Genomic DNA, 27172 nt, shown 5'->3' with positions numbered 1-27172 from the left:
CTAAAAAAGAAACAAATATTTTAGAAACAGTTTGACAGCATGGTGTTAATTACCATGGTTCCTTTTATTTCATTTCATACTTGTGCAGTAGAGCAGCTTACACACTCGTGTCTGAGCTGCAGGTCAGCTGCAGTTCCTACGTATGAAAGGTGTGAAGGCAAAGAATGGTTTTCAGATTAGGCTGACGTTTTATTTTTGAGATAGTGTGGGAGCGTAATTCTGCTGCCTCGCCTGGAATGACACATCAAAGGGATCCTTTTCTGCGCTGCTTTCCCCGGGAAAGAGGCAAGGGCTCATGTCTCAGGGTACTTTAAAGCTAGCTGGGGAGATATACTGGAATATATGTAGAAGGGAAGAAAAATGCCTTACCTTGTCAAGAAAATAGAGAAGACGGTCAAATATTCCATCTTCTGCTTCAAAAACTCTTTTTTTAAGTACTGTTATTTGCCGAGAGGACCTCTTTACTTCTGTCACACAGAAGATAAATTCAATACAGAAGAAACTGGAAGGTGAAAAGGAAGTGTAAGACCTAATTTGGGATAAGGATGAAGTGGATCCAGGTTATTGCATGGGTGCTTGCCAGTCAAAATTTATGTTTGAATTGTCCTGATACCAAAACTGGAGCCACAAGCAAGGATGTTTCTGCTGGAAATAACCAATCTTGTGAAATAGCACTACTTTAAAAAGCATTTTAGAGTCATATTGATTGAGCGAAGGAATACTGCACTGAGAACCATATAAATTAGACCTTCTTTAGTTTTTTGGGTTTTTTTAACATTAGTGTAGGATAAATACATGAGCAGAGCAATGTGATGACAGAAGTTTTTGATCTTGGGTAGTGGCAAAACAGCCACGTGCCATGCTTGTGCTAACTCTGCAGTCCAACCAGACATGACTTGGTAATGGGGAAGCCTTCCATTCCCCTCGATGCAAACTAAGTATAAAACCTTCAGGGCAAAGGCATGCACAATTCAGATTTTCTCTGCAGTCTCACATCTGGAAAACCCTCTGCCAGTCTGTCTTCTGTCATTTGTGACTGTTTGAGAATCATAAAGCCAACAAAGAATAAATTACATGCGGAGTCAAACAATGGCTTTATCAGTGGGATTGTGCATCTTGGGAAGATCCATATGAACAGGATTAGATTGTCATTCTATGGAATTTATTCACTGTACACTGTCAGTACTGTTATTCAAAGAAAACTCCAATTTTATAAATAAAACACTTAGTTTAAAGAAGAAAATGGAACTTTTTGTCCAAACAAAGGAAAAATCCTAGTTCCACAGCTGTGGGGCTCAGTTCAAAACCCAAATGCAGAGTTTAAGCCATTCCTGATGTCTATAGCCTAAATTTAAAAGGATACCTGAAAAAAAATATGATTTCCCTCAAACTTTTCAGAAATCTCTTCATTTGTTTCTGTCAACATTATCCAGACGTTGAAGTGTAAGAACTCCCACAGATACCAACGTGGCGAGGTTTTGTCTCGCTTGTGGATTTTGCCACTTGTGTATGCTTTTGGGATGCCAGTTTTACAAGGCCTTGTCAGACAGCTGAAGACTGAAAAAGGGAGGTTTTCTCTCTAATTGGCAAGCTTGGTGGCAATAATCCTTGAAGTTGCATCAAAGGGGTTTGGCACACATAATCAAATAACAGGATTAGCACCAAGTCTGGGAACCAGGGTTTCCGCGTGACTTTTCTGCCTTGTGGAGGAGAATGGGCAACAACAGAGGAGCCAATGCAAATAATTCAAAAGCAGATAATACTTTTTTTCACCATTATGAGAGATGTTTGGTGAAATATTTGTTTGTGTGCTCAATGGTGGTAAGGAACCGCGTTGTATTTTCTCTCTTTTCATCTTGAAGATTAAACCTGCAAGGGGAAAGGGGAGGCACAAGGCTGCAAAATCTGATAGGGTAGCGAACCTCCCCGAGGTGTGCCTGCGATCTGCTGCTGTGTGTGGAAACCAGTTGGGATGAAGGTGCGGGAATGCTGTAGGAGTTGCTGGCAATCTGCTATCCTGAGTGAACCTGCAGCTGACCTGGGCTTTCCCCATTTCTTCTCTCTTGCAGATACGTTCAGAGGGCAGCCTTGTGGATGGCCCCGGAGCAGGCCAGATGGAACAGGACAGAACCAACCATGTTGACGGCAATAGATTGAGTCCATTTTTAATATCACAATCTTCTCACATTTGCCAGGCAGAGCATTCTGCAGTGAAGCTACAGAACGGAAGTCCAGCAACAGAGAGGCTTGGGGTCGAAGTCAACGGCGACCACAAGCGGCTGTTCAATAAGAGCAACTACGGAGAGCCCCACACAAAGGGAAGCCCAAACCACCGCATTAGCCCTGACCTTCTACAAGAGAAGAAAGCGTGCTCCAAATATATGCAAAATGGTGGGATAAAACGCACTTTTAGTGAGCCCTCTCTGTTTGGACTTCAACAGAGCAAGAAAGTGAAACAAGACAAAGAGGTAAATGGAGAAAAAGCTGAGCCAGAGGATAACTATGAAAAACCAAGCATCTCCAATTGCTACAGTGAGAAGAAATCTGAGATGGGACAAGAAAATGAAGCTTCGGAGTTGATGCCGTCTGCAAGATACAACAGTGGTGGTTCAGAAGACCCTCGTGAACTCCTGATTCAGGATGAACAGGAGCAGGAAAACATTAATTGCCACAACAGGGACATTGTCTTACTACTCAAGAACAAGGCAGTGCCAATGCCTAATGGTGCTACAGTTTCTGCCTCTTCCATGGACAGCATGCATGGTGAACTCCTGGAGAAAACACTGTCTCAATATTATCCAGAACATGTTTCCATAGCAATGCAGAAGAACACATCTCATATCAATGCCATTACCAGTCAGGCTACTAATGAGTTGTCCCACAAGACAACGCATTCATCCCATACCTCAGGGCAGATCACTTCCCCACAGACCTCAAACTCTGAGCTGCCTCAAGTGCCAGCTGTAGTGGTTACTGAGGTCTATGGTGCTGACGACTCCAGTAAGCCACCTGTATTGCCAGGTAGCTGTTCACTTCAGAAACCAGAACTACAGCTACAGCAGCAGACTCCAGGCTATGATACACACCGATTACCTGTAGGAAACAGTGCTGTTCATGGAAGCGTAGGGCAGGTTCCCAATCAAGACCTCTCTCTAAGTTCCAGCAGTAACCTGCAAGCTCAGAATGCTGCACTGGAAAGGTTTTCTGAGCAAGCAGAAAAAAATGGTGCTTTCTTTACACAGAACTCAATGTTTCACAAAGATTCCTCAACTTCTCCTGCTCCAGAAATGAACAGTGCACTGTCTGTCATGGTGCGAGAAGGACGCCATTCCTATGACAAAAGATGCGATGAAACTCTTCCTGAAGAGATCAAGAACGAAGGGCAACAGCAGGGACCAATGCCAGAAAGTCCCGGCCTCAGCCAACAGCAACTTCACCCCCAGCAAAGGCTTCCGCAGCAGGTGCAAACATCACAGCACGAAGTCAGCCAGAGTGATCTCCGAGCTGCTGCAGCCGCCTCCATTCAGCAGCACCCAGAAGAAATGCCGCCGCCGCCATCAGAGCCTCCCCTCCAAAACCTGCATGCATGCGGAAGCGATGGTGAGTTGCCTCAATTGTGTCAGCGTTTCCCAGGACGGAGAGAACCTGAGATTCCTCCTGACAAAGAAAAGGACCAAGTGAAAGAGTCTGTGCAACAGCCTCAGCGTTACTCAAAGCCTGCCTGGATAGAATTGGTTTCCACGCCGTTCCGGCACGGAGAGCTTCCCCACAAACCCAACGAAGCATTACTGAGATCAATTCTTCAGTACCGGGCAAATACATCCAAAGCAGCTTATATGAAACAGTATGCTGGAAGTCCTGACGCACTAAAGGGGCCGCCGGGACAGCCCCAGAGCCAGAAAATAATGCAACAAGAACAAATTCCTCCGCAGTACAAAAGCGAGAGCTCCCAGCTGCAGCCGCATCCCACAGCTGACACGCAGCTGCTGTTCCAAAAGCACTCACCGCAGCCACAGCTCACAAAGATGGATTCCTTGCTTAAGCCCCGAGTGCAGCAGCACCCTCCACAGCAGCTCCATTTCCAGCAACACCCTGAACAACAAATTGAACAGCCTATAGGGGCCCCACTGAAACAGCAGCACTTGAATCCCCAGCCAGGGGAAAGCGAACAGTTCTTGCATTCACACGTTTTGCAACAGATGCTCCAAAAGCAAACACAGCAGACACAGATGCCGTGCAGTCCGCAGCTAACTCCAAACCAGCAACAGGCTCTGCAAATGAAAAGCAAAGAACCATCCCAAACTATTCCCCACTCCCAGAACAATGCAGAGCAGCAGCCAGACAGGACATCTTTCAGTCAGCCTAAAGCAGATGAGTGCTTTCAAACTGGGAATAAGTACATGAAACCAACTGCATTCCCACTGCATAGCCTTCAGCTAGGGCTAGAGCAGGTACAGAGCATGAACAACAAAACTCCCCTCTACAGCCAGAAAACAAGTGCTGGTCTGCAGCATCCCTGCCCAAACAACGTGCACTTGATGTCAGAGAAAAAGGAAAATGCCACAAATCTCGAACACTTTGGAGCAAACAAAGCGCGTGACTTGCAACACATGCAGTATTTCTCAAATAACTTGCCTCCCAAGCAAGATGTGAATCACTGTTTTCAAGAGCAAGAGCAACAGATGCAACAAGCTTCAGTTATACAGCTGCCACAAAGCTACGCCGGTAGCCTCAGTCAAGATCCCCCGAGCCAGCAGGCTGCACCGATGCCCCAGCAGTACTTATCGCACAGTCAGCAAACTCCTGCACACTCACAAGATCAGAGAGGCTGTCATTTGCAAAGCCAAACCCCAAAGGATTTTCACAAGCACGCCGCTCTAAGGTGGCACCTCTTACAGAAACAGGAGCAACAAGCATACCAGCAACCCAAAACCGAGTCTGGCGCTGGTGCAGCACGCAAGCCTATAAAAATTGAGGCTGGCGCAAAGTCTAACATTTGCATGCGCCTATCAACTGGGCAGCTGGAAAACAAAATGTGGAAAAAAACAATTAAACAAGAGAATCAGCACTTTGGCTGTGAGAACACACAACAAAAGAGCATCATTGAGACAATGGAACAGCAGCTAAAACAGATACAGGTCAAATCACTGTTTGATCACAAGACTTTTACTGTCAAATCGCCTAAACACGTGAAGGTTGAGACAGCAGGCCCTATTACCATCCTATCTAGAAACACCAGTGCTGCAGAATTTGATACTCACACCCCGATCTTAGAACAGCAAGCAAATGTGTCTGCTGAGAAAACCCCGACCAAAAGAACAGCTGGAACTGTTCTCAATAATTTTTTAGACTCACCTTCCAAGTTATTGGATACTCCTGTAAAAAATTTATTGGACACACCTGCCAAAACCCAGTATGATTTCCCATCTTGCAGCTGTGTTGGTAAGTGCTGAGAGATGTACTAAAGACATAGTTGTTCACAAGAAAACTAGCCTTGGGTTCAGATTGCAGGGTTAGTTGGATGTTTCTCTAAGAGGGGAGCTTTTTGGTGTCTTTTTTTTTTTTTTTTAGAACAGCAATGAGCAAGGATTTACAGCAATTTTTCTACACTGCTTTTACAGTCAGAATGTGTGTGGACAGTCATGTATTCCCTCAACTTCCATTCTCCTTGAGCAGCAGACGTAATGACAACATGCTGATAAAAAGCGGGTCATAACATTACAATCTTACAAAATTATTTGTCAAGGCTAGATATGGCTTTTACAAAACATGTCTCGGGTCCAAACCTTATGATTTTTTGCTCTAACAGCGAGACTGTTGAAGTTTGCCTCAGTAAAACCTAAGCGAAGAAGGGAAGACAGATTTTTCCTCGCTTGTTGCATGAGTTTACCATCCCCCTCACTTACTTGCCTACTGCAAAGCTAAAGAGAACAGCAGCTCAAAGAACCTATACAGGCAGCAATGAAAGAGCAACAAGGAGACCCTCAGTATTTCTTCCCAGCATACCTAGTCCCTGCAATCTGGAAGAATAGAGCTGAGAGAAGAGAAGCAGAGTGTGAGGCATAGCCCATAGTCTGAGCTTCCATGCACTTACACTGCACATGGCCAGGTGTGACAGGCACTTCCAGGCCCTACAGCTGGAGGAATTACTCAGACTAAAGCAAAAGATACAAGTGTTTCAGCAGCAGCCAAGAAAAAAGTGTAAAAGCTTTGCTGTAGTTTCACATACTGGTTCTAACAGCTTGGAATTGCATATCAACTAAAAGAGGCTGAGTTTTGGCTCCTGCAAAACTGCCAGATTTAAAAACTGCCTTTTCAAATGCTTGAGATGATACATAGAAGCAAAAAAGGAGGTAATGCCTTTCCAGAGTTCCCTGTTGTTGCTGTTTCTTTTTGCTTTGTAAGAAACAACATACAGCATGTAGGTTTTCTTTTAAAACTCTGAAGCTGTTTTGTTTTGAAGGCCATTTCTCCAATGTAGTTGGCAAAACTTTTTTTCTGGCAATTATTTCGTTCTTCCAGGTTTTGTCTTTTTTTTCAGCCTGCTAACTGCTAACTAAGCAAAAAGAGCTTATTTTCCACTCATGTTTTAATTCTTAGCTTACCCTTCCTTAGGAAATAAAGGAGCACAAAAGCCAGATTCTGTCCTCTTTGAGGAACCTAGTGCCACAGAGCAACTGGTAGAGCTTCTTGCTCTTTCCTAACAGTATTTCTTCGTTAAGGAGATGCAAGCTACACCATTTCCCCACTGACACGTCCAGGCTTACAGCATGCCTCCATTGTGCTCCCAGAGTCTGTCAGCAGCATCACCTCACTCAGCCTTTGGAGAAAACAGCACAGAAAGTCACCCCTCAGCCACGTCTGCACACTCCGCTGGCTGCCCCTGAACCCAGGCAATGCCTGGATACTTCCTCTGGCTACTGCACCTTGCCTCCCAGTGTCAAAACAGCTGATTCTGCCAGTGCTGGCATGGCCCTACCCATATACAGAAACCTGAGGCACCATTCATAGTACGCAAGCAGTCTGGCTAAGTCTTGCACACGATTTCTTTCAGCAAACATGCTTTCTTCATTTCTGTAGGTGGCAGAAATTCAGTATGGCCTTAATGGCACTTTCTGGAGCTGCAAGTTGCTGCATAACGCGTCTGCTGAAAAACAAGTACTGTACAGCTCACTAGTGTCAATATTTACCATTGTTATCCAATTTATCCTCCTTTCCAGATATTGGGAGAGGAGGAAATGGGAGAAGGAGAAACAGTTGATCAGTGATAACAGGAAAATGGCCTTTTGAATCTCAGCATGAGATTCAAAACATGCTGAGATGTGAAACAACTGCTTATGCTAGCAAAAACACACAGTCTATATCACAGCTATTTGCAGAGTTAGCTGTGTGCTTTGTGTGTTTTGTATGAATTGCACGTGCATACTTTAAGATGTGTTTGCAAATGGACCCGAGACCCGTACAGCAGTTTTCTAACTGGTTAAATGCAAACCTTGCAATGTTACTTTTTTACATTGAAGAATGAGGCTTCGAAGTAATAACCTTTATTTTGTTTTAAACAGAGCAAATTATTGAAAAAGATGAAGGTCCTTTCTATACCCACCTAGGAGCCGGTCCTAATGTGGCAGCTATTAGAGAAATCATGGAAGAAAGGTAATTAGTGCAAAGGCACAGGGGCAGATTAACGTTTATCCTTTGGTGGATAGCAGAATTTTTCCAGCTTTTGCACATAAAGAAATAAACAATTGCAAATCAAGTAATTACTTGTAGGCTTAGCGACTCCAGTGTTGCCAACATGACGCACTGTGCTATTCACCAGAGAGTCACAATATTTGACAGGGCTAATAGTCTACTGGCTGGCATGAGCTGCGCACTTGGAGACAGGCGCCAGCAAACCCAAGCAGGAACAAGTATGCACCAGCCTGCCAAGCCAGGCAGTTGGCAATGGCTTCAGGAACAGGCACAGACCTGGTGTTCCCCCTGCGAGAATGCTAAGGTGGAAGCGAAATGGAGAGCAGGATACCAAACTGCACAGTTGTCTCTATTTCTGTCCCAGGCTGTTAAGTATAGGGCACAACCCTAACGGGCTAAACCTAACTCTGTCACTTTCAGAGAGCTGAAACAAAGTTATTGATAGGATTTCAGCCCAAGAATCGATAAGTAGTTTTGTGACAAAACATTCCCTCCCTTGGAGTATAGCATAAAAACAGCCTTATCTCGATTGTGGATAATCCCCATATCATGTTGCATCCCTTAATAGATATATAGCACAAGTACAAAATCCACCAGCATTTCTGAAGTATTTAAATTTAAAACTGTCACACACAAAAGTGACTTTGACACCATGAATTCTGCATTACCTGTAGGTTTTGGGAAGCATAGATGCTAATGGCCAGATTTTTAGAGATATCTGGGAATTCAATTCCCTCGTGAACAAACAAGCAAACAAAAAACCTCAATAAAGTCTGAGACAGATGGCAGTTTGATCTGTTAATACCTTAAAACTCTGAACATCGAAAGCAAATAGATGTCTTTGCGGCGCTGTGTCTTGAGCTAAGGAGAACAGCCTCTCAGCAGGGTCTGCTAGCTTGTACTCACTCATGGACCACTAGGGCACATTAAATCCCAAGGATTATCTTTAAGTGATTAGCCCTAAAGTCCTTTCTCCTAGCACCTCCTTCCCTGTAACTCCTGTCCTCGGCCCAGCGCTTGTTTTCAGCTTTGTGAGCAGTTGAAACACATGTAAGCTACATAAATCAGCCTCTTCCTGCAAAGGAGGAGTGAGCACTGACCCTCCTGGGAAGCTTCTTACAATTTGTTATCTCCAAAGCTCTGACTGATTAATTCTTTAATATTCACAAGCAGTAAATAAAATTGGAAAGTCGTTCATGTCATCACATCAATTATTAGAGATGAAACATTTTTCATTTCTTGACTTTGGAATGTGATGTTTCATCCTTAATACTGACCTTGTCTTACCTCCCTCCCCACTGATTTCATTTCATGTTGGCAGAAGGAAATCCTGATAGATTACAGATACCATGCATATATACTCTGCCAGGCTCAGTAGAATGTAACAGCAATGAGCCATGGCTGGTTTACAGCTGTTTGTATGGCATCAACTGTGTGATGCCGTGACAGAAGAACTCCAGAGCTCCTCCTGATTTTGCATCCCTAAGAAAAGAACACTCTGAAGATTCTCTCAAACACGTGTGCAGTTGGTGGCATTAAGCACAACTTTTAAACTGGCTTCCTGCAAATAAGAATCGACTTTTAAGGTATTAGCACTGCCAAACAAACCAGGATTTGAGTTTATTCTTACAGTTGATATTTTAATTAAAACAAATTTCTTGCAGAATCCATGGTGGACACATGCTTTCTTCTCCCACTCCTTACTTCGTGGTCAGTGAATTCTGTTCTGATTTTGGCCTGAAAGCTGCCGTGAGGCACAGATCTGTCTGTGACAGCTGAAAAGATTTGAGACAAGGCCTATTTCATTTGCAGTGTGCAATGTAGAAGACAGATCTCTAGTGGCATCCACACAGTTGTCCTGCAGTCCAGATTAGCAAACCATTAGAAAATGCTAAGATTAAAACATGTATTTTTTTGTGGCTAATTAAAGAAATGAGTGTATGCTAACATCTAAGACCAAGCAGGAAAAAATGATCTAACAGTTGCCTGCAGAATATACATAGTACAACTTGATTTTATTTGTATAATTTCCTGTGACACTAAAATTTCACAATGAGATCACATCCAAAACTAAGTATTTTTCATTTCCTTTACAGGACAGAAGTTTAAATACAAGTATTTGATCTTAAATGTGTCACCAAGATTTTAGGATAAAAAACAGAGGGATGAAAAGTCAAAAGTTCTCAAGGCAGCATTAAATGGCTGCACAGTGAGAAGCAGCTAGCTTGATTGCTCCACAGGTAACAGGCAAAGAATGAGAAGATTATGATTTAGTCTTAGTCCACATATGTGGTTAAAAAAAAAAAAAAAATTATCACCAATGGGAGCAGCAGGATTGAAGAAAGGGAGCTGGAGGTGGAATTTGCCCAGTCTCTAAAATGCAGCCAAGCCAGCACCACAGCTAGATCTACAACATGGATTGCAGCCCCCGAGGTCTCTGATAGACAGGCTCCTTTCAGAAGGCTCACCTCAGCCTGGCATGCTCCTCCCTTGGCTCTGCAGGTGGGGCACCCCAGCTGCAGCAGCCCTGAGGGGAGAATAAACTCGGATACACTCAACAGGTCTGATGCTCTTTGCTAACATGAGTCTTGCTTCGCTTAGCATTTGCTATATATTTCCACTTGGCCCATCATAAGATATAAAAGGTGTCATTTGTCTGAGCAAAGCACGACTTGCCTTTGGGGATGGGCCCTAACAGCATCAGTACCTTGACTGAATGCTAGAGTTGAGCTTGCCTGCTTTGTTTTCAAAAAGGCACCCACAAATGGCACCATCTGGGTGCCCCTCATGATCCTAATTCAGTACAGAAGTCAGGCAGAAGTAAATAAGTAACAATTTATGACCAGATGATAAAGTAAAAGAAATAGATATGAAGCAAATTAATCATAGCTTAACTGATTCATACTGTATCTATGCCAGAAACAAGCACGGAAAATTTAATAGAGTGACTACTGCATGCCAGCTGTTCCATGACAATTATATAAATTTCAGAGTCATCACTTGAAATTTAACCCAGAAATTGAAGAAAAACATAGAATTCCTTCCCAAAATGGAAAGACTTCAAGTCCACTTTTCACAATGTCATTATCTGTAACAATTTCTTTAAGGAAACAGTTCAAACTTTTGTTTGGGAATATTAATGTGATACGGATGATTTTTACTCAGCTGTGAAGTATGAAAGCCATTTGCCTCTTTCAACATATCGATCCACCACCACAAAAAAACCAGCAAGATAAACTACACTGCACACCCTTCCCCATAACTCACAGTATTTGTTTTTTAAGATAAAACTGGCAAATGTGCTCACATAGAACAAGAATAATCTGCTTACTATGCATATTTTTGTCTGTTTAAGATTTGGACAGAAGGGTAAAGCTATAAGGATTGAGAGGGTTGTCTACACTGGGAAAGAAGGCAAAAGTTCTCAAGGATGTCCAATTGCTAAATGGGTAAGTGATGTCCACAGATGTTAACACTCATCCAGTTTGGCACAGTGGTTCATGTAAGCAAACAGCAGTGATGGCCTTCTGTTAGCTGACACTGGGAAACCTAAAACAGCTACTGCAGGAGGCCCACAGCCTGCTGCCACCGCTGTCTCTCACACTGCCTTTGCTCAAGTTGCCTGGAGAACAGCAGGAATAAAATGTGGCTCAAGGGTATGAAGACCTGAGAAGGAAGGCAGTTACATTTGGATTTAGGATTCACAACATCAGATGTTCTCACTGCTATTTAATTTTAGCTTACAAATAAATCTGGGAAGTACACCGCTGTGATTATTTTTAAAATGTGCTCCCAGTTCAAGAGGCATTAGCACACCCTCTTAGCAAACACTGTCTTGCTTTGGCACAAATTACTGAGTGGTTTGGGTAGGCTAGGGAAAGACAGGATGAGGAAAAACTGATCTGTGATTATAGTCTTTATGCATGCCAGCCTGCACCTTTATAGAAATACCCGCAGTGGCACAAGCACTGAGAAGCAGGAACACTTTCCTTTGAGCAGTGTCTGCTGCTTTCCTCTCATTGATGCAATGTTTCCACGTAGTAGGGGCAGGCGAGGCCACACAACTGGGTGCGGATTACAAGTTTAGCTGTTCAAGTAAGGAAGGAAAAGAGAGACAGCTCCCACGTCAGGCTGTTTGGTCTCTTCCTCCTGCCCTAAGTGCAGCTCTGCACACGTAGGCATCTCACTCCCGGCTTTCTTTTACCCTCTAATCAAACTGGGTCACTTGTACCACTGTGCCGATCCAGGGGGATGTTTCTGCTAAATCAGAAAAGCTGTTTTCCACCACCGTGGCTTTGCATGCTGCCCTCTCAGAGTCAGATTCATTAAACAGAAAGGGTGGCCCTGGCTTATACTACAGGTGGGAAATACGGTGTGTTACCAGAAACAAAGAGGAAGAGAGAAGTAGAAGTAACCTTGCACGCACACGAATGCTGTGGTTCCCTATTCTCTCACTCCTCACACTAAGAAGCACTTTGTTTGTGTCGGGGCTCTGGGGCGTGTGTTGCTGTGTATGCAGGTAGTCCGCAGAAGCAGTCAGGAGGAAAAGCTGCTCTGCCTGGTGCGTGAGCGGGCGGGCCACACGTGTGAGACGGCGGTGATTGTGATCCTCATCCTGGTTTGGGAGGGAATCCCAACCAGCCTGGCTGACAAGCTCTATTCCGAACTCACCGACACTCTGAGGAAGTACGGCACGCTCACCAACCGGCGCTGCGCCCTGAACGAAGAGTAAGTGACACAAAGGCTGTGCGCACTGACCTGCAAACCCACCTCCAGCCTCAGAGCTGGCACCCCTGCTCGCTCCTTTACCGTAAATGCACATACCTGCCAAGCTATTTCAGGCAGTCTGAAAACCCACAAGCCTTCAGAGAAAAGCAAAGTAAATGTTTTGAAAAATCAGGGGAAAAAAAATCTCAGACTTGTGAAGCTTCTCAGTGTGTTTAAAAGAAGAAACATGATTTAAAGGAAGATCTCAGCTGCACCCAAGAAAGCAGATAGTTCTGCCTTGAAATGAAAACTAGATGCATTAAATCATATGATATGCTTACAGAAGCTAGCCTTAACCCAAAGTAATAGCACTTTTTCTATGTCTTTCTGACAGTGAAGAACACATAGATTAAAATAACCTAGTTACCACTGTATTTTGCTTACTTTGGCTGCATAGGTACAGCCATGTTTCAGGAGCCTTTTGCCAAACCCTCGTCAGAGAGCTCTGCAGCCTTGCAGTGCCATCAGCATATACTCCTTTGAGGTACCGTTGATACCAGTATCTGTTAGGGCACCACACAAACATCCCCTCTTTTGCACAAATCCAGGTTTCTCACATAAGTATATAAAACTCATAGTCTTTGCTTTGCAACCGTGAAATTACTCATTGCAATGAATTCCCCTGTTGTAGCGCGTGCGTCTCTTTCATTTCTTCATTATTTACGGGTGGAAGAAGATCCAAGGCCAGTGATCCCCCACGGCACTGGCAGAACTGACCTGCCTCCTGCTAACAGCCATATTCTCTTCTTCTTTAGACGGACTTGTGCATGTCAAGGGCTGGACCCTGAAACTTGTGGTGCTTCATTTTCCTTTGGTTGCTCCTGGAGCATGTACTACAATGGTTGTAAGTTTGCCAGAAGCAAGATTCCAAGAAAGTTTAAGCTGATGGGGGATGATCCTAAAGAGGTTGGTGTCCATTTCTAAAATGAAAATGCCTCATTTGCAATGAAATGCTTTCTGTTGCTCTGCAAATAAGAGATACATTATGAGAGGCCAAGGGCCAGAGCCCTGCTTGAACTGCATACATGTAGGGTAATTAAACAACTGCCAGCAAAACTGATTGATTCCCATCACTGAGCCAGCTGAATTGACTGTCGAGATTCTGACAGCTGGTAAAAGCCCTGAGACTTGAAACTATGTTTGCAAGCTTTCACAATTAGAAGAAAGGGCATGGCCTGAATAACTGTGGCTGTTTGAGGCCTGCAATTGGGCATTCCCTAGTGGCAGAGCAGAAGGGTTACTAACTGAAGGCATATAAAGTTGCAACTGGAAACCAGAGCAGATCGCATGGAGGCTAATATGATGAAACTCTGAAATTACAATAGGAGTAAGAGGGTAGGAAGACTACATACAACCCTGCCCCTCTGATAGTTTCCAGACAGGGCTCTGTGTTAGAGCAAACAGGCAACTGTTTAAAATGAGTCAGAGTAAAACAATATTGACCTTAGCCTGTGCAAATCTAGTTCTTGGACTGCTGCTCATAAACTGATGCATAGGTCCACAGCTTTCACTCTATTCTGGCATCTTATGTAAACCCAAGCATTTTCTTGTACGTGATCAGTCAGGCATGTTTGCATCCTATGGCCTGAGCTGAGAATATCATAATTACATTTACCTTTTCCTTCCTCCTGTCCCCTATCTCCCCAAGAATGATAAAATAGTTCTCCTTCAGTCACACTGTGGCACAAAGCTTTATCATAGCCTGCAATCCTAAACCCCCTACATTTTCTAAGCTGGATACCTGGCCAGAGCCCACCAGGGCACTCTTCCAACTTGTATTCCTGGATTTACTTCCCATGCTAGCCAAGACTGGGCAGAAAAGACAGTTTTGCCCTCTAATCTTGGCCCCAAGGTCAGAGGCAGTCAAGGCATGCATCCAGACCGGGTGCTGAGTCCTGCAGCATAGACACTGTTTAAAGACAATATAGATGACACAAATAGTATCCTCACCAACAAAAACTTGAAACTACACTTAAAAATGGTAACCTTCCTACTATACAGAAGCTCCAAGTTTTGGCAGCAACCACAAGGTCACAACAAGATATCGTTGATGATTTTACAGTGTCATTTTGGAGTCCCAAATTCCAGTTTTATGAGGAGATGCTAAATTTTAAAGCACTGAATGTGTCTCTCTGACAAAGCCATAGGTTTTTCACAGCTCTTCTCACGTTGATGAGAAACTCCTGAAAGTGAGTACACCACTCCATTATGCCACTATTCTTTATGAGACTGAAATGAAAAATCACAGCCTCACGAATGAGGTAGTTGAAGTCAGGATCCTCCTCCCGATAGAATGGAGAGCAACTCTGGAATTTGCTACTGGAGTACAGCATTTTTAAAAGGCCCTTCATTTTGAAAGCGTGTACCTTTCCTAACAGAGAGGAACATGATCATTCCTCCTCCACAGCACTGACTGCTAGACGCATCCACAACTTGGGATTGCTTAAGGATTGGAAACTTTTGAAGTCTGAAACATCACAATAATTTTAGATTGTTGCATAAAAAGATAATTTAAATGTGTTCAAGTACTGTTATCACAGGGTGCAAATCCCTTAAATTAGGTAGATTAACTTGATGGAGCATTCAGACATTATTTATCTCAAGTTTTCTAAAGAGTATTATTTTCCCAAAACTCCAGTAGAGAAAACAATGAGAATCATCATGTTTGGACCTAAAACATCTTCATGTTGAAGAATGCAATTCTTTTTAATGTAAACCAAAGTAAGATTATAGTATGTGATGTCCTCTTGCAAGGATGACACTACACTACTAGCATGCTGCTTTCAAGGCTGTGAAACAATATAATTAAAAAGGAGATTCATGATATTGTCTAAACCACAGTGACAATGACCTAGGCCTTTACACATCTATCACTGCACTGTAACAAACCTTAACGTTTTAGGTCCCGTACATAGAGTATGGAAATGTCATTGAGCTGTATTTCATCTACCAACAGGAAGAAAAACTAGAATCCCACTTGCAGAATCTGTCAACCCTGATGGCACCCACCTACAAGAAGCTTGCCCCTGATGCATATAACAACCAGGTACGATGGGGAAAAGGGGAACCAAAGCAGTCACACAACCTGACTTTTACTACACTTCCCACAGCGCTCCATCTTTGAGCCAAACCATGTATGTACATTTTGTAGCAGCATTCCTTTGACGCTGGGCTAATGGAAGCAAAAAAAATCCCTGGTTCCTCTTGAAATGCTTTCAAAAGTAAAACCAAATGAATGTTAACTACTAACTACAGCTAATCTTTTCACCTATGTAAATGCAATAAGATTACTACTGAACAGAAATCTTGAGCTCTGCAACACAGTTTCTCGATGTAGAATGATTCACCAGTCAAACTTGCAAAACAGCCATAAAGATGGTGCAAGGCTGGCTGTAGCATCAGATGGTAGTGCATTATATTGCAATAGAGTCCTCAAACCAGCTCCAAGTCTGCTCTCTCAAGTGGCTATTATAGATATGCTTTTAAAACAAAGCTTCCTAATGGGATGCACTCAGCCCTGCATATGCACACAAGTGCCTGCACCAGCATTCTCGCACATGGGGCTACTTCATGCTGTGTTCTGTTGTGCCACATCCATAGGTGGTAGCACAAAGCTGTACCACGTTCCCAGATGTGGTTGCCTCCCACCTCCATTCCTTAACCAAACATCTTCCAGATATTTGCACCAAAATTTGACAACAGAGCCTTTGAAATGGGTAACGGTTGGCCTTCATTTCCATTGTTCAGGCTCACTACCATCACAAACATTCACAAAACGTACAGCCTCCAGGCTATCAGCATAATTGCAAACTGTGACACCTTCTTTCTTTTCCATTGACAACATTAAGCCCAGTCAAAACACTTACTTGCTGTCTCAATCAGCACAGAACAGATTTTCAGCTGTAATGGAAGCAGTAAGCTATAAAAAACTGTCCATTTTTACTAGCAGTTACAATTACTCATTTTCTGCATATTTTAACAGCAATCAGACAAGGTAAGCAGGTTTAGTACAGACTGATGAGATTTCATTTACCTGATCAGATAATGCTTGGAGACTCATCATGGAGGAAATTGTGGCCATGTGCCCACTAGCTGTGGTTATCTCTCCAAACATCTGAGACATTCTGCAAGAGAAGAAAGGTGGAGGAAGAAGAAAAAATGAGGGGGTGGTGAAAAATAAAATGCCTCTTTGCTTGGGCTGCTTTCTTTTCCCATAAAAATTCTCTAGAAAATTTTTCTTCATATAAACCATGGTTATGCTTGACACTAGTTGACAATACATGCTTTTACAAGTTTCAACTTTTACCTTAGATAAGAAGTAACATGCATGGCCTGGCCCATCTCAGGAGTTCCGTATAAGCGTTAAGTTTTTGGGAAAGCCAAAATGAAGATACTGTAAGAGATGATAAAGGCCTAAATTGTATTGCACTCCAGTTGTAGTGAAAGGTGGTGAAAACTAAATGGCCTTAATGCTAATTAGAATTGCCAAATTTGTTCTCATCCAGTCTGGATTATGGCTTGGATTAAAATCTAGAATTGGTAAATTTTTTCCAACTGGACCCAGCAGAACATCTCATAGAGCCTTTGCAACAATATGCTTTAAACATACCCTTTAACGGTAACCAAATTATAATGTGGATAACGTTTCAAGCCATTCTCATTTGATTCCAAAGAAGTTTACACGTTTCAAGTTCTGTTTTGATTTTGTTTTTAGATTCCAGTGAAGGGAACATTCCAAATATTAAAAACAAAATTGCTGTGAGCAAACTGGACATCTATTTAACAAACTTGGATCAAGGCTTGGCAAAATTTCTAATTTCACATCAACTTAAAATAGGATCCATCAAGTGTAGTTCTTTTGTACTCACTTGAAAGGCTCAGAAATTTCAGCAAAGCATTTTACAAACGGAGCTTCATTTTTTATTCACTAAATAAGATACGAAATGGTCATCTGTAAGACTTGATCTTTGATTACCAAGTCCTTTCCTTTTGCTTAAGACTTAATGTTGCATAATAAGATCTTTGTAAAGCTTCGTAACAGTGAGTAAACATATAGAAATTACTGTCTTGACTGCATTATCTTTTTGGTCAGGGCTTAGTACTGTACTAACACTAATGAAATTTACTTTCAGTGAGCCAAAATATTACAAATAGAAAAGCAAGTTATTATTTTTCCTGAAGTCATTCTAAAGTCAGTTTTCTCAAGTAATTTTCTTGTAATAGCTTGGTATACTTCCAGTCTAAACCTACGTATCACTCTTACGGTTCCATACACCAAAACCGTGCACTGCATTTGTCATACAAAAACACAAACCACTGGCAGAGAATTAGAAGTAATATGCAAGGAAAAGTATTATTGGCCAATTTTGCAACACAGCAGAGTCAGTCTGGAGCAGGGGATCGAGCAGCAAGGAGCAAAGTGGACACCACATGAAATTACCACAGAACTGCTTATTTGCCTGAGATCTGTATGTCACCACTGCAGAGGTGTCAGCAGACTGGCATGTTGTTCATTGCTACGTCCACATATTGGGGTGCCAGGGCAGGCTGTGGTGATACCTGTCATCTTTCCCCAGATCGAGTACGAACACAGAGCGCCTGAGTGCCGCCTGGGTTTAAAAGAAGGCCGCCCATTCTCAGGGGTCACCGCCTGCCTGGACTTCTGCGCTCATGCTCACAGAGACTTGCACAATATGCAGAATGGGAGTACACTGGTAAGTCAGCAATGCACACAGCCTCCTTATCCCAGCAGTAATTTCATACATTTAATTCATTATCTTCAGTCTCTTTAAATTTATAATTACATAAAGTAGATTGCTAAAAAAAGAAACATTACAAGCATTAACTGAGCTATCTTATTACCCCTACATCATTTTTCGTTTAACTGAATGAGACTTATGAGGTATTAAAGAAAGGTTTAATGTAGAACCAGTAAAAGAGAAACCATGAAGACAATGGAAAGAAGACTCGAGCAGGGCTGAAATGCCTATTTCAGTGTTCCTGGGACAAAATGTTGTATATTTGTCATCTTGATTTTTTAATTTTTTTTTTTATAATCCAACTACTTTGGATTATATCTTCTACTCCATTAAAATGAAAAAAAAATAGTGTGGCCAGCAAGTTGAGGGAGGTGATCCTCCCCTCTGCTCTGTTCTGCTGAGGCCACATCTGCAATTCTGTGTCCAGTTCTGGGCTCCCCAGTTCAAGAAAGACAGGGAACTGCTGGAGAAAGCCCAGTGGAGGACCACAAAGATAATGGGGGCCTGAAGCATCTCGCATGCAAGGCTGGGGCTATTCAGCCTGGAGCAGACAGATTAGAACTCAGAAATACTTACAAATATCTAACGGGCAGGAGTCAAGTGCATGGGGCCAGGCTCTTTTCAGTGGTGCCCAGGTGCAGGACAAGGGGCAACAGGCACAAACTGGAACAAAGGAAGTTCCATGTGAACATGAGAAAGTAACTTCTTTACTTTGAGGGAGAAAGAGCAGTGGAACAGGCTGCCCAGAGAGGCTGTAGAATCTCCTCTGGAGATATTCAAGATCTTCCTGGACGCTTTCCTGGGTGACCGGCTGTAAGGAAGCTGCTTTAGCACCAAGTTGCGCTCAGTGATCTCAAGAGATCCCTTCCAACCCCTGCCATTCTATGAAACTGTGAAACAAATGATTTTTTTTCCCATAACTTTCTTCTAAGTAGACTTTTCAAAGCTGTGGATTTCATTCCTGCTTGGGATGAGGGTAAAGTCTGCAAGTCTTATGCTCATTTTACACTTTTCCATTCTGCACTCCAGCAAAGGTTCCACAAATGATAACAGAAAAACTGGCTGTTTTTCAATACGTACTGGGTGATTTCTGTTCCCTCCATACTCTCTCTGTGTCCATACAGCCAGAGTAAACATGAGGAAAAAACAAACTTCAGGTCTGAATAATCTTCAGTTGCGATTTGAAGTAATTCACAGCACAGCTCCTATTACCAAAGAGATTATCTACTTTCTTTTAATACCAACTAAATTTGCCCTGTTTCCAGGGTCTGACTTAATTGAAAAGTCAACCACCACCAACAGAATACGTATTTTTAGCTGTTTCCTTCAGAAGATTGGCTGATTCCATTATTTTACTGCAGAGTATGTCTGTATCAGCATCTTTTTCTCCACTGAGATATTCTCCAATACCCATTTTAGCTGGAGCTAACACAATAAGCATGCTACAACATACATGGTGCTAACTTCCTAAAATCTTTATGCAGTATTAACATGACTTGCTGCTTTGCAAATCATCCTAAGAGAGCATGAAGCACAATGGCAGTACGTTATATGCCCCACTACCTCTAATAAGGTACCTAGTTAACATACTGTAGTAAAAAAAAATCTTCATCTGAGCACAGTTTTCACTGCTTTAGCTCCCTGGTGCTATGGACCACACTGTTTGTTTCAGATTAGGTGATACACATCTATAACTGCTCCTTTCAGCACAGGTACAAGAAACATAGAGATTTACACTTTGTGTTTCTATTTACGCTGACCAACAGAGCAATGGAAGAAATGAAATTGGTGACTTCTTGTGATAATGTGTAAATTGCACAAAAAGAAAGCTTACAAGTAATTTGCCAGATGCTGATGGTGACAGTGCCAGGGCAAGGTAAAACACACAGGCTAGCATTTCAGGCAACTTGCAAGACTGGTTTGAGAGAGTTACTCTAATACTCCTTTCTGACAGGTTTGCACACTAACTAGAGAAGACAATCGTGAAATTGGCCAAACACCTGAAGATGAGCAGCTCCACGTGCTCCCCTTATACAAAGTCTCTGATGTGGATGAGTTCGGAAGCACTGAAGGCCAGGAGGAGAAGAAGAGGAATGGCAGCATCCAGGTCCTTACCTCCTTTCGTCGGAAAGTAAGGATGTTAGCAGAGCCGGTTAAGACGTGCCGGCAAAGGAAGCTAGAAGCAAAGAAAGCAGCTGCAGAAAAGCTTTCCTCCTTGGAGAATGGGTCTAGCAAAGCTGAAAGAGACAAGTCTGCTGCAGCACGCAACAAACAAGGCAACTCTGAGGCAGCAGGTCATGCAAAGCAGCTAGCAGGTAAGCACGTGAATCTGTTCATGTGGTAAGTGGTAAGCTTCCTAGAAATTACAGTCATTTACAGTGAACCTCAAGAAAAGTATTTGTTCTCAGCACGTGAACACTTTAAATAAAAAGCGATTCTTGAATAAAATTCTTGAATGTAAATATCAATGTTGTGTATATATATATATATATATATATATATATATATATATATAAATGTGTATATATATGTGTATATATATATATAAATGCTAGAATGCCAAAACTCCGGAGAAAGAAAGAACGAAAGAAAGAAAAAAAAAAAAAAAACAACAAAGACACACCAAAAATCCTTTACTGTTGAATAGCTAATCCCTGTAGAGGTCACGTGCTTCAGCAAACGTTCCTTGCCATCCAGTATATTGCAAAGCACCTTTAAACAACTACTGGTGCTAGAAGCCATGAAGAGAAGCGTGTGATGTTAGTGCCAAAGAGCAATTTACGCCACTCACTGTTGCTGCTGTTAAAGAGAACCTCATAATTGCAGTGGATTCTAGACTAACCTAACCTCTTTACCAATATATACTTTGCTTTGAGACTAAAAAGCAGAGTGGGTGTTTTCATAGTGGACAAAACACACTTAACAATCGCTGGCAGTTCTCATCACTAGATTTTAGAATCCTGGGCAGAGGTGTTCATGACTATTATCACAGTAAATTCCACCAAGAGGAATAAAGAGATAAATGCAAGGCTATCCAGAAAGTCACTGAGATACCTACGAATAGAAGTCAGCTGCCCTGTGACCCAGGCCAGGGTTTTAACCATTAAATTATCCCATTGCACTTGAATGAATGATGCATTTTTCCTCGTGTCTTCAGTTAATCTCACTGGTTACTGAACTGTTATCACTGTCAGTGAATGTCACCATTGTTGTTTTTTACATAAAGCTGGAGACATATTTTTGAGACAGCTCTGTTAATGCAGATGTAGAATAATTTATTTATTTATTCTTGGGGAAAAGAAGGTCACCTTGTGCGTGGCTATTTGTGAGCGCTTTGATGCTGCATTTCACGCACTACTTAAGTGATGACTCAACTCTTTAGACTTTGTGCTTGTGACTCTGAACAGATTGCACAGTCCTCTTTTCCCCATTTCAATTAGCAACTGATCTCACTGGATGCATTCCAGAAAAGAAGAGTAGCCTTAGTAATTTTTCAGCTTCTGAGGGCATGGTATTTGATGTATCATATGATACGCTTTCCTTAAAAATATCGGATATATTTATCGAAAAGAGTGTATAAAGTTTGCATTTTAAAAAAAGAAAAAAGCTTGTTTTTTTCTTTTCACATCTACAGATCTTTTACGTCTTTCAGGACCAGCGACACAACAGCAGCAGCAGCATCCACAGCGTACTCTCCCTAACAACCCTCAGTCAAATGCTATTAACACTTACTCGGGTTCAGGTTCTGCAAATCTGTATGTAAGGTTGCCTAATCCTGCCAATGCTTATCCAGGCTCTTCATACACTTCAGATCCCTATGGAGGGTCTGGTCCCATGAACCTCTACACCACCTCATCGCAGCCTGCGGGGTCTTATTTGAATTCTTCCAGTCCCATGAACCCTTATTCTGGATCATTAAATCAAAATAACCAGTGTCCACCCTATCAATGCAATGGAAACATACAGATGGACAACTGTCCCTCTTACTTGGGCTCTTACCCTTCTCAGCATCAGCACATGGACTTGTATAGTTGTCAGAGCCAAGACCCTATGTCCAAACTAAGCCTACCGCCCATTCAAACATTATACCAGCATAGGTTTGGGAATAACCAGAGTTTTGGTCCCAAATACTTGAATTACGGAAACCAAAATATGCAGGTAGACTCTTTCAGTAACTGCACCATTAGACCAAATGTACACCACGTAGGGTCTTTTTCTTCTTACTCCACCCATGAGGCTGACGGTCATTTTATGGAGGTTGCCTCAAGGTTAAAATCTAGTCTGAGTAATCCAAGCATGGACTATGCCTCCATGAGTAAAAACACTGAACACCATCATGTGCAACCCCCTCCACATTTAGCACGTGACTACCATTCTGCTTCGACTATGTTTAGCAGTCCTCCTAATTCATTGCATCTCCAAAGTAAGGATAGTGAAATGATTTCACATGCAGTAAATGGCTTGTCTAACACGATTCCAGGTCAGAACCACGATAGGACTACACCCCAAGGTGGTTTAGATAAAACAGATGTGCTGAATCCTGAAAAAGCTGAGGATCCCGATGAAGTCTGGTCAGATAGTGAACAGAGCTTCCTGGATCCGGAAATTGGAGGAGTGGCAGTTGCTCCATCTCACGGGTCAATTCTCATAGAGTGTGCAAAACGTGAGCTCCACGCAACGACCCCCCTGAAAAACCCCAACAGGAACCATCCCACCAGAATATCCCTTGTCTTTTACCAGCACAAGAGCATGAACGAGCCAAAACACGGGCTGGCTCTGTGGGAGGCAAAGATGGCTGAGAAGGCAAGAGAAAAGGAGGAGGAATGTGAAAAATACGGTCCAGACCACGTGCCTCAGAAATCTTACGGCAAAAAAGCAAAGCGAGAGCCTGCTGAGCCACACGAACCCTCAGAACCAACGTACCTGCGCTTCATCAAGTCTCTTGCACAAAGGACACTGTCAGTCACCACGGACTCCACAGTAACTACATCTCCATATGCCTTTACACGGGTTACAGGGCCTTACAACAGATACATCTAACTTCACACCTTTGTTGGTTACCTCACCTGAAAAAAACAACTCGTCAGTAGGGTAGCTGTCGCTTAGGTTTTGGGGAAGGCAAGGGTGGAGAAGAGAACAGTGTTTTTGTTAAACTCGTCGGTGGAAAAGGCCTCAGCACACCAGCAAAAAGGTAATCTTGCTAGCGCACTTATTTTCCACTGATTTTTTAAGTGGTCACAGATAGCATGTAGGAAACAAGACCAAAGTATCCTATGCAAAAACAGAAACAAAACAAAACAGAGTGTTTCACAATTTACATTTGAAAACGCTGGCCCGGTTGCTGAAAGAGATAACCTACAAATGGATTTTTTCTTTCTTACAGTTCTGCACATCTGTGACCACTTTTAATGCCATCAAGTTTGTGTAGTCATGGAACAGGAGCAAAAAAATTCCTATTAAAAAAATAATACTGCAGTGTTACAACTGTAGGAATCTTAAAATAACATCTGGTGCTGAATCTACGATGTACTGAAATACTGGAATTACGGCTTTTTAACACGCAGTTTTTACTGTAACATTATTAGTCTCTTAATTTTATTTAATGAAGTAGATAACATATAAAACGTAATGAATAGACAACAAAACGCTGAATTTGTTTGGATATTCTAAAAACCATGGTGCTATCTAAGAGAATGGTGTCTTTATTTTACCAGTCAAACAGTTAATGCCTTTATAACAATTAAAATGTCAATGATGTATTCAAACGTTCTTCAACAACAGGGAGGACCTTTTCATTCGTGTATGTATTGAATTTACCTGGTGTTAAAATAAGCTGACTTTTTAACGTATGGGAATTACGAGGACCTCTGGATGTTGCTCATCCAGTCAAGTCCTAGAAAAGGACGATAAAATAGAGAGATATTTTTTTTTAAAATAGTGTTTCAAAAGCACTTTGTCTACCTAAGCTTGGCAACTTGATCAATGCTAAGGTACTGAGACATTAAAAAAAGAAAACAAAACAAGAGTTTACTTTGATTTTAAAACACAAAGATAGTTTTTTTAAAATAAAAAAAAAAAAAGCTTTTAATACTTTTGTTTTAGCCATGCATCTGCTAGTGGGCTACATATCCATTTTTAATACAGTCAGTTATGGTAAAAATGGGGCTTACTGGATATAAGGGAATACTTCAGTACACAAAACACACGTTTTTCTGGTGCTCATCTCACACGGCTATACTGTAAACTGTTTTCTACAATTATTATGACAAGTTCATTGCTCAAATATGTACAGTTTTAAGGAAAGAGTTTTATATTAACCACAGGTAATAATTAGCAGCATGCAACAGACTACAACTAGTTAGCTTGGGCTTCTGCTGTTTTTAAAGATCTGTATGCTCTTCAACTATTGAATGGCAGATTGCTTTTGTGTTGATAATTATGTACATTGTGGTGCAAGTCATTTCCCGGTGCAAGCATCCTCTTTTCCAGGAAGATTGAGCAGACCGATGCCTACACAAGATGAATGAAACAGGGTTAGTTCTGTGTGATTCCGTTGATTAAATAGAAAAAAATAGGCAGCTGGCTTGCTGTGGTGGTTTTAAATCATTAATTTCTATTAAAAAAAAAAAAGCAGGAGAGTTGTATAGTAAATTAAATTGTAAACAAGACTTTTTTTAACGCAATGCTTTAGTATTTTAGTACTGTAAAAATATTAAATCTATATATATTTGGGTTTTGAGCTGAATTCACATCATGGTGCTACTCAGCCTGCTACAAATATATCATAATGTGAGCTAAAATACATTAAAAGGTTTGAGTGATGTTCCTACTTGTCATATACCTCAACACTAGTTTGGCAATAGGATATTGAACTGAGTGTGAAAGTTTATATATTGTATACCATCTTTTTCCCCCCAATAGCCTTTGAAAAAAAAGAAAAAAAAAAAAAAAAAAAAAAAAAAAAAAAAAACCACCTCTCTCAATACTTGACATTTTCGCAAGTGTAACTTGAACTTCAGCTTTTTTTTTTTGGTTCTAAAAATTCAGGGATATTTCAGCTCATGTTCTCCTATGCCAACGTGTCACCTGTGTGTATGTAAAGCTGTTGTAGGTTAAATATATTATTCTTGGGTTTTTTGTTTTCTTTTTTTGTTCCGTTTCCTTTTTTCCTTCAGGGATTTAATGCTTTTCTTTTGAATCCCTTCTCTAATTTCTCTTGTACATGTATTGATGTAACTAAAACTAATTTTGTAAATTTGTTAGCTCTTTTTATCGCAATGAAAGCGTTTAAGAGATTTAGAATGTTTTGCCTGTTTCAAATGAATAACAAAAGAAAGTAGAATGCACTGAGCTGATTAAAGGGAAAAACGTAAGGCAGGGGTTTGGCAAGTGACTGTTTGCTAGAGTTTTTCAAGTCACTCTCTAAAGAAGGCTTCTCGGATACTGTAATGAAAGAGAGAATATAAAAAGGTACAGTCTGTACAAGGGCTTCCCTAAACATGCAAACCTCCACGTCCCAGATATATCTTGTGCAATATACTGTAAGATTAAGTTCGGTTGAAAGAAATTTTATCTAAGAGAATCACAAGCTAATAACGCAAGGAAATCAAAGGAGGCCTTTGGGTTTAATGGTCAGATATTTATTATGGCAATTTTGCTCTTTTTTTTTTTTTCTCTCTAATTCTCAGTCTGTGACTTTACTCACTGCATTGAAACAAAAGTTTCACCTTTTTAAAAAAGTTTTTTTTTTAATGATGGTTATGTGTCAGATTAATTAAATCATTAATTAAATCATAAATCTTCACCTGCGGGTGATTTTGTATTCTCCATCCGATCCATAGTAGACGTTTGGTTAATAGGCCATGCACCGTCATTTGCCAAACTGCTGGCAGCAAGAGCAGGAAGCTTAGGTGGCGAATCACTTCTGTATTGTAAATACCCAACCTGCAACTTTGGTGTACAGAACCCTGCCTCAGTTGGAACGAATGACAGAGCAGACATAAAATTGCTTGTATAGGATTATCAGGTTGACTATAGCCATACTTGAAGATGCTTCTGAGTGGTGTCAACTTTACTTGAATGAATTTTTCATCTTGATTGACGCACAGTGGTATAAAGTTCACTTCTAAAGCTAGTGGTTAACTTGTGTAGGAAACTTTAGCAGTTTGACACTAAGGTAATGAACTTCTGTGTGCATTTTCTATGCTTATGTTCTCCTTTTTTTAAAAAAAAAAAAAAAACAACAAACTTTAGTTTCATTCATTTTCATGAAATGTTTGGTATGTCTATAAAAAGAATCCGAGGATGGTTATAAATACTGTAAGTATTGTAATGTAATGCAGGTTATTTGAAAGCTGTTTATTATTATATCATTCCTGATAACGCTGAGATGTGGGTGTTTTTAATAAAATTTATATTTATTTAATGCACTCTAAGTCTGTCTTACAGAACCTTGTTTTTCACTGCCACTTTCATCAGATAACAACAGGAGTGTGCTCAAATGAAAGCTCTGGTGCCAACCACAGCCCAGGAGCCCCACAGGGAGCGACAGCACTCACAGGGCTGGGGAAGCTGCCAGCCTGGAGAGATTAAAACAGCACTGGGGGTAACAAACTGCATACATCAGCAGTTCAGAAATTGAATACATTGACCAATATATCAGGACAAACCCTTTCCTGAGTGCCAAGAGCAGCAAGCTCAAACTGCTCAGCAAAGCAGCTGAGACCACGCTAGTTTAGCCACCTCTATCCTGCAGTGCTGAAAAACTTCAATGAAATGCATCATTAGAGACCCTCAAACAGGAGACCTGGGCACCACGCTTACTCCTAGTCATGCTTTGACTCCTGCCTGCCGGCCTCCCCCTCCTCACCACAGAAGAACGTGGCTCATTCACTGCTGGAATTTCCCTGCTGCTCCAGTCACAGCCACAAACGCACACCTGGCCAAGGGGAGAG

General features: G+C 41.7%; 1 protein-coding gene across 1 annotated transcript in view; it reads left to right on the top strand.

The window, feature by feature from the left end:
• TET2 (tet methylcytosine dioxygenase 2) overlaps positions 1-26630 on the top strand; it is a 69926-nt gene extending 43296 nt beyond the window's left edge. The window contains exons 2-10 of the mRNA XM_042870953.1: positions 2070-5442; positions 7563-7653; positions 11048-11141; positions 12212-12420; positions 13215-13365; positions 15416-15505; positions 18036-18173; positions 20173-20533; positions 21853-26630. Coding sequence (XP_042726887.1) covers positions 2070-5442; positions 7563-7653; positions 11048-11141; positions 12212-12420; positions 13215-13365; positions 15416-15505; positions 18036-18173; positions 20173-20533; positions 21853-23258 — 5913 coding nt within the window. The 3' untranslated portion in view covers positions 23259-26630. The remainder of the gene's footprint in view (positions 1-2069; positions 5443-7562; positions 7654-11047; positions 11142-12211; positions 12421-13214; positions 13366-15415; positions 15506-18035; positions 18174-20172; positions 20534-21852) is intronic.
• The last annotated feature ends 542 nt before the right edge of the window (positions 26631-27172 follow it).

This window comes from Lagopus leucura, unplaced genomic scaffold (genome assembly GCF_019238085.1).
Source record: "Lagopus leucura isolate 7727_CA_CO unplaced genomic scaffold, USGS_WTPT01 Super-Scaffold_100004, whole genome shotgun sequence".
Lineage (NCBI taxonomy): Eukaryota > Metazoa > Chordata > Aves > Galliformes > Phasianidae > Lagopus > Lagopus leucura.
Note: the sequence above shows the minus strand (reverse complement) of the source record. Positions and strands in the feature narration are given on the sequence as shown.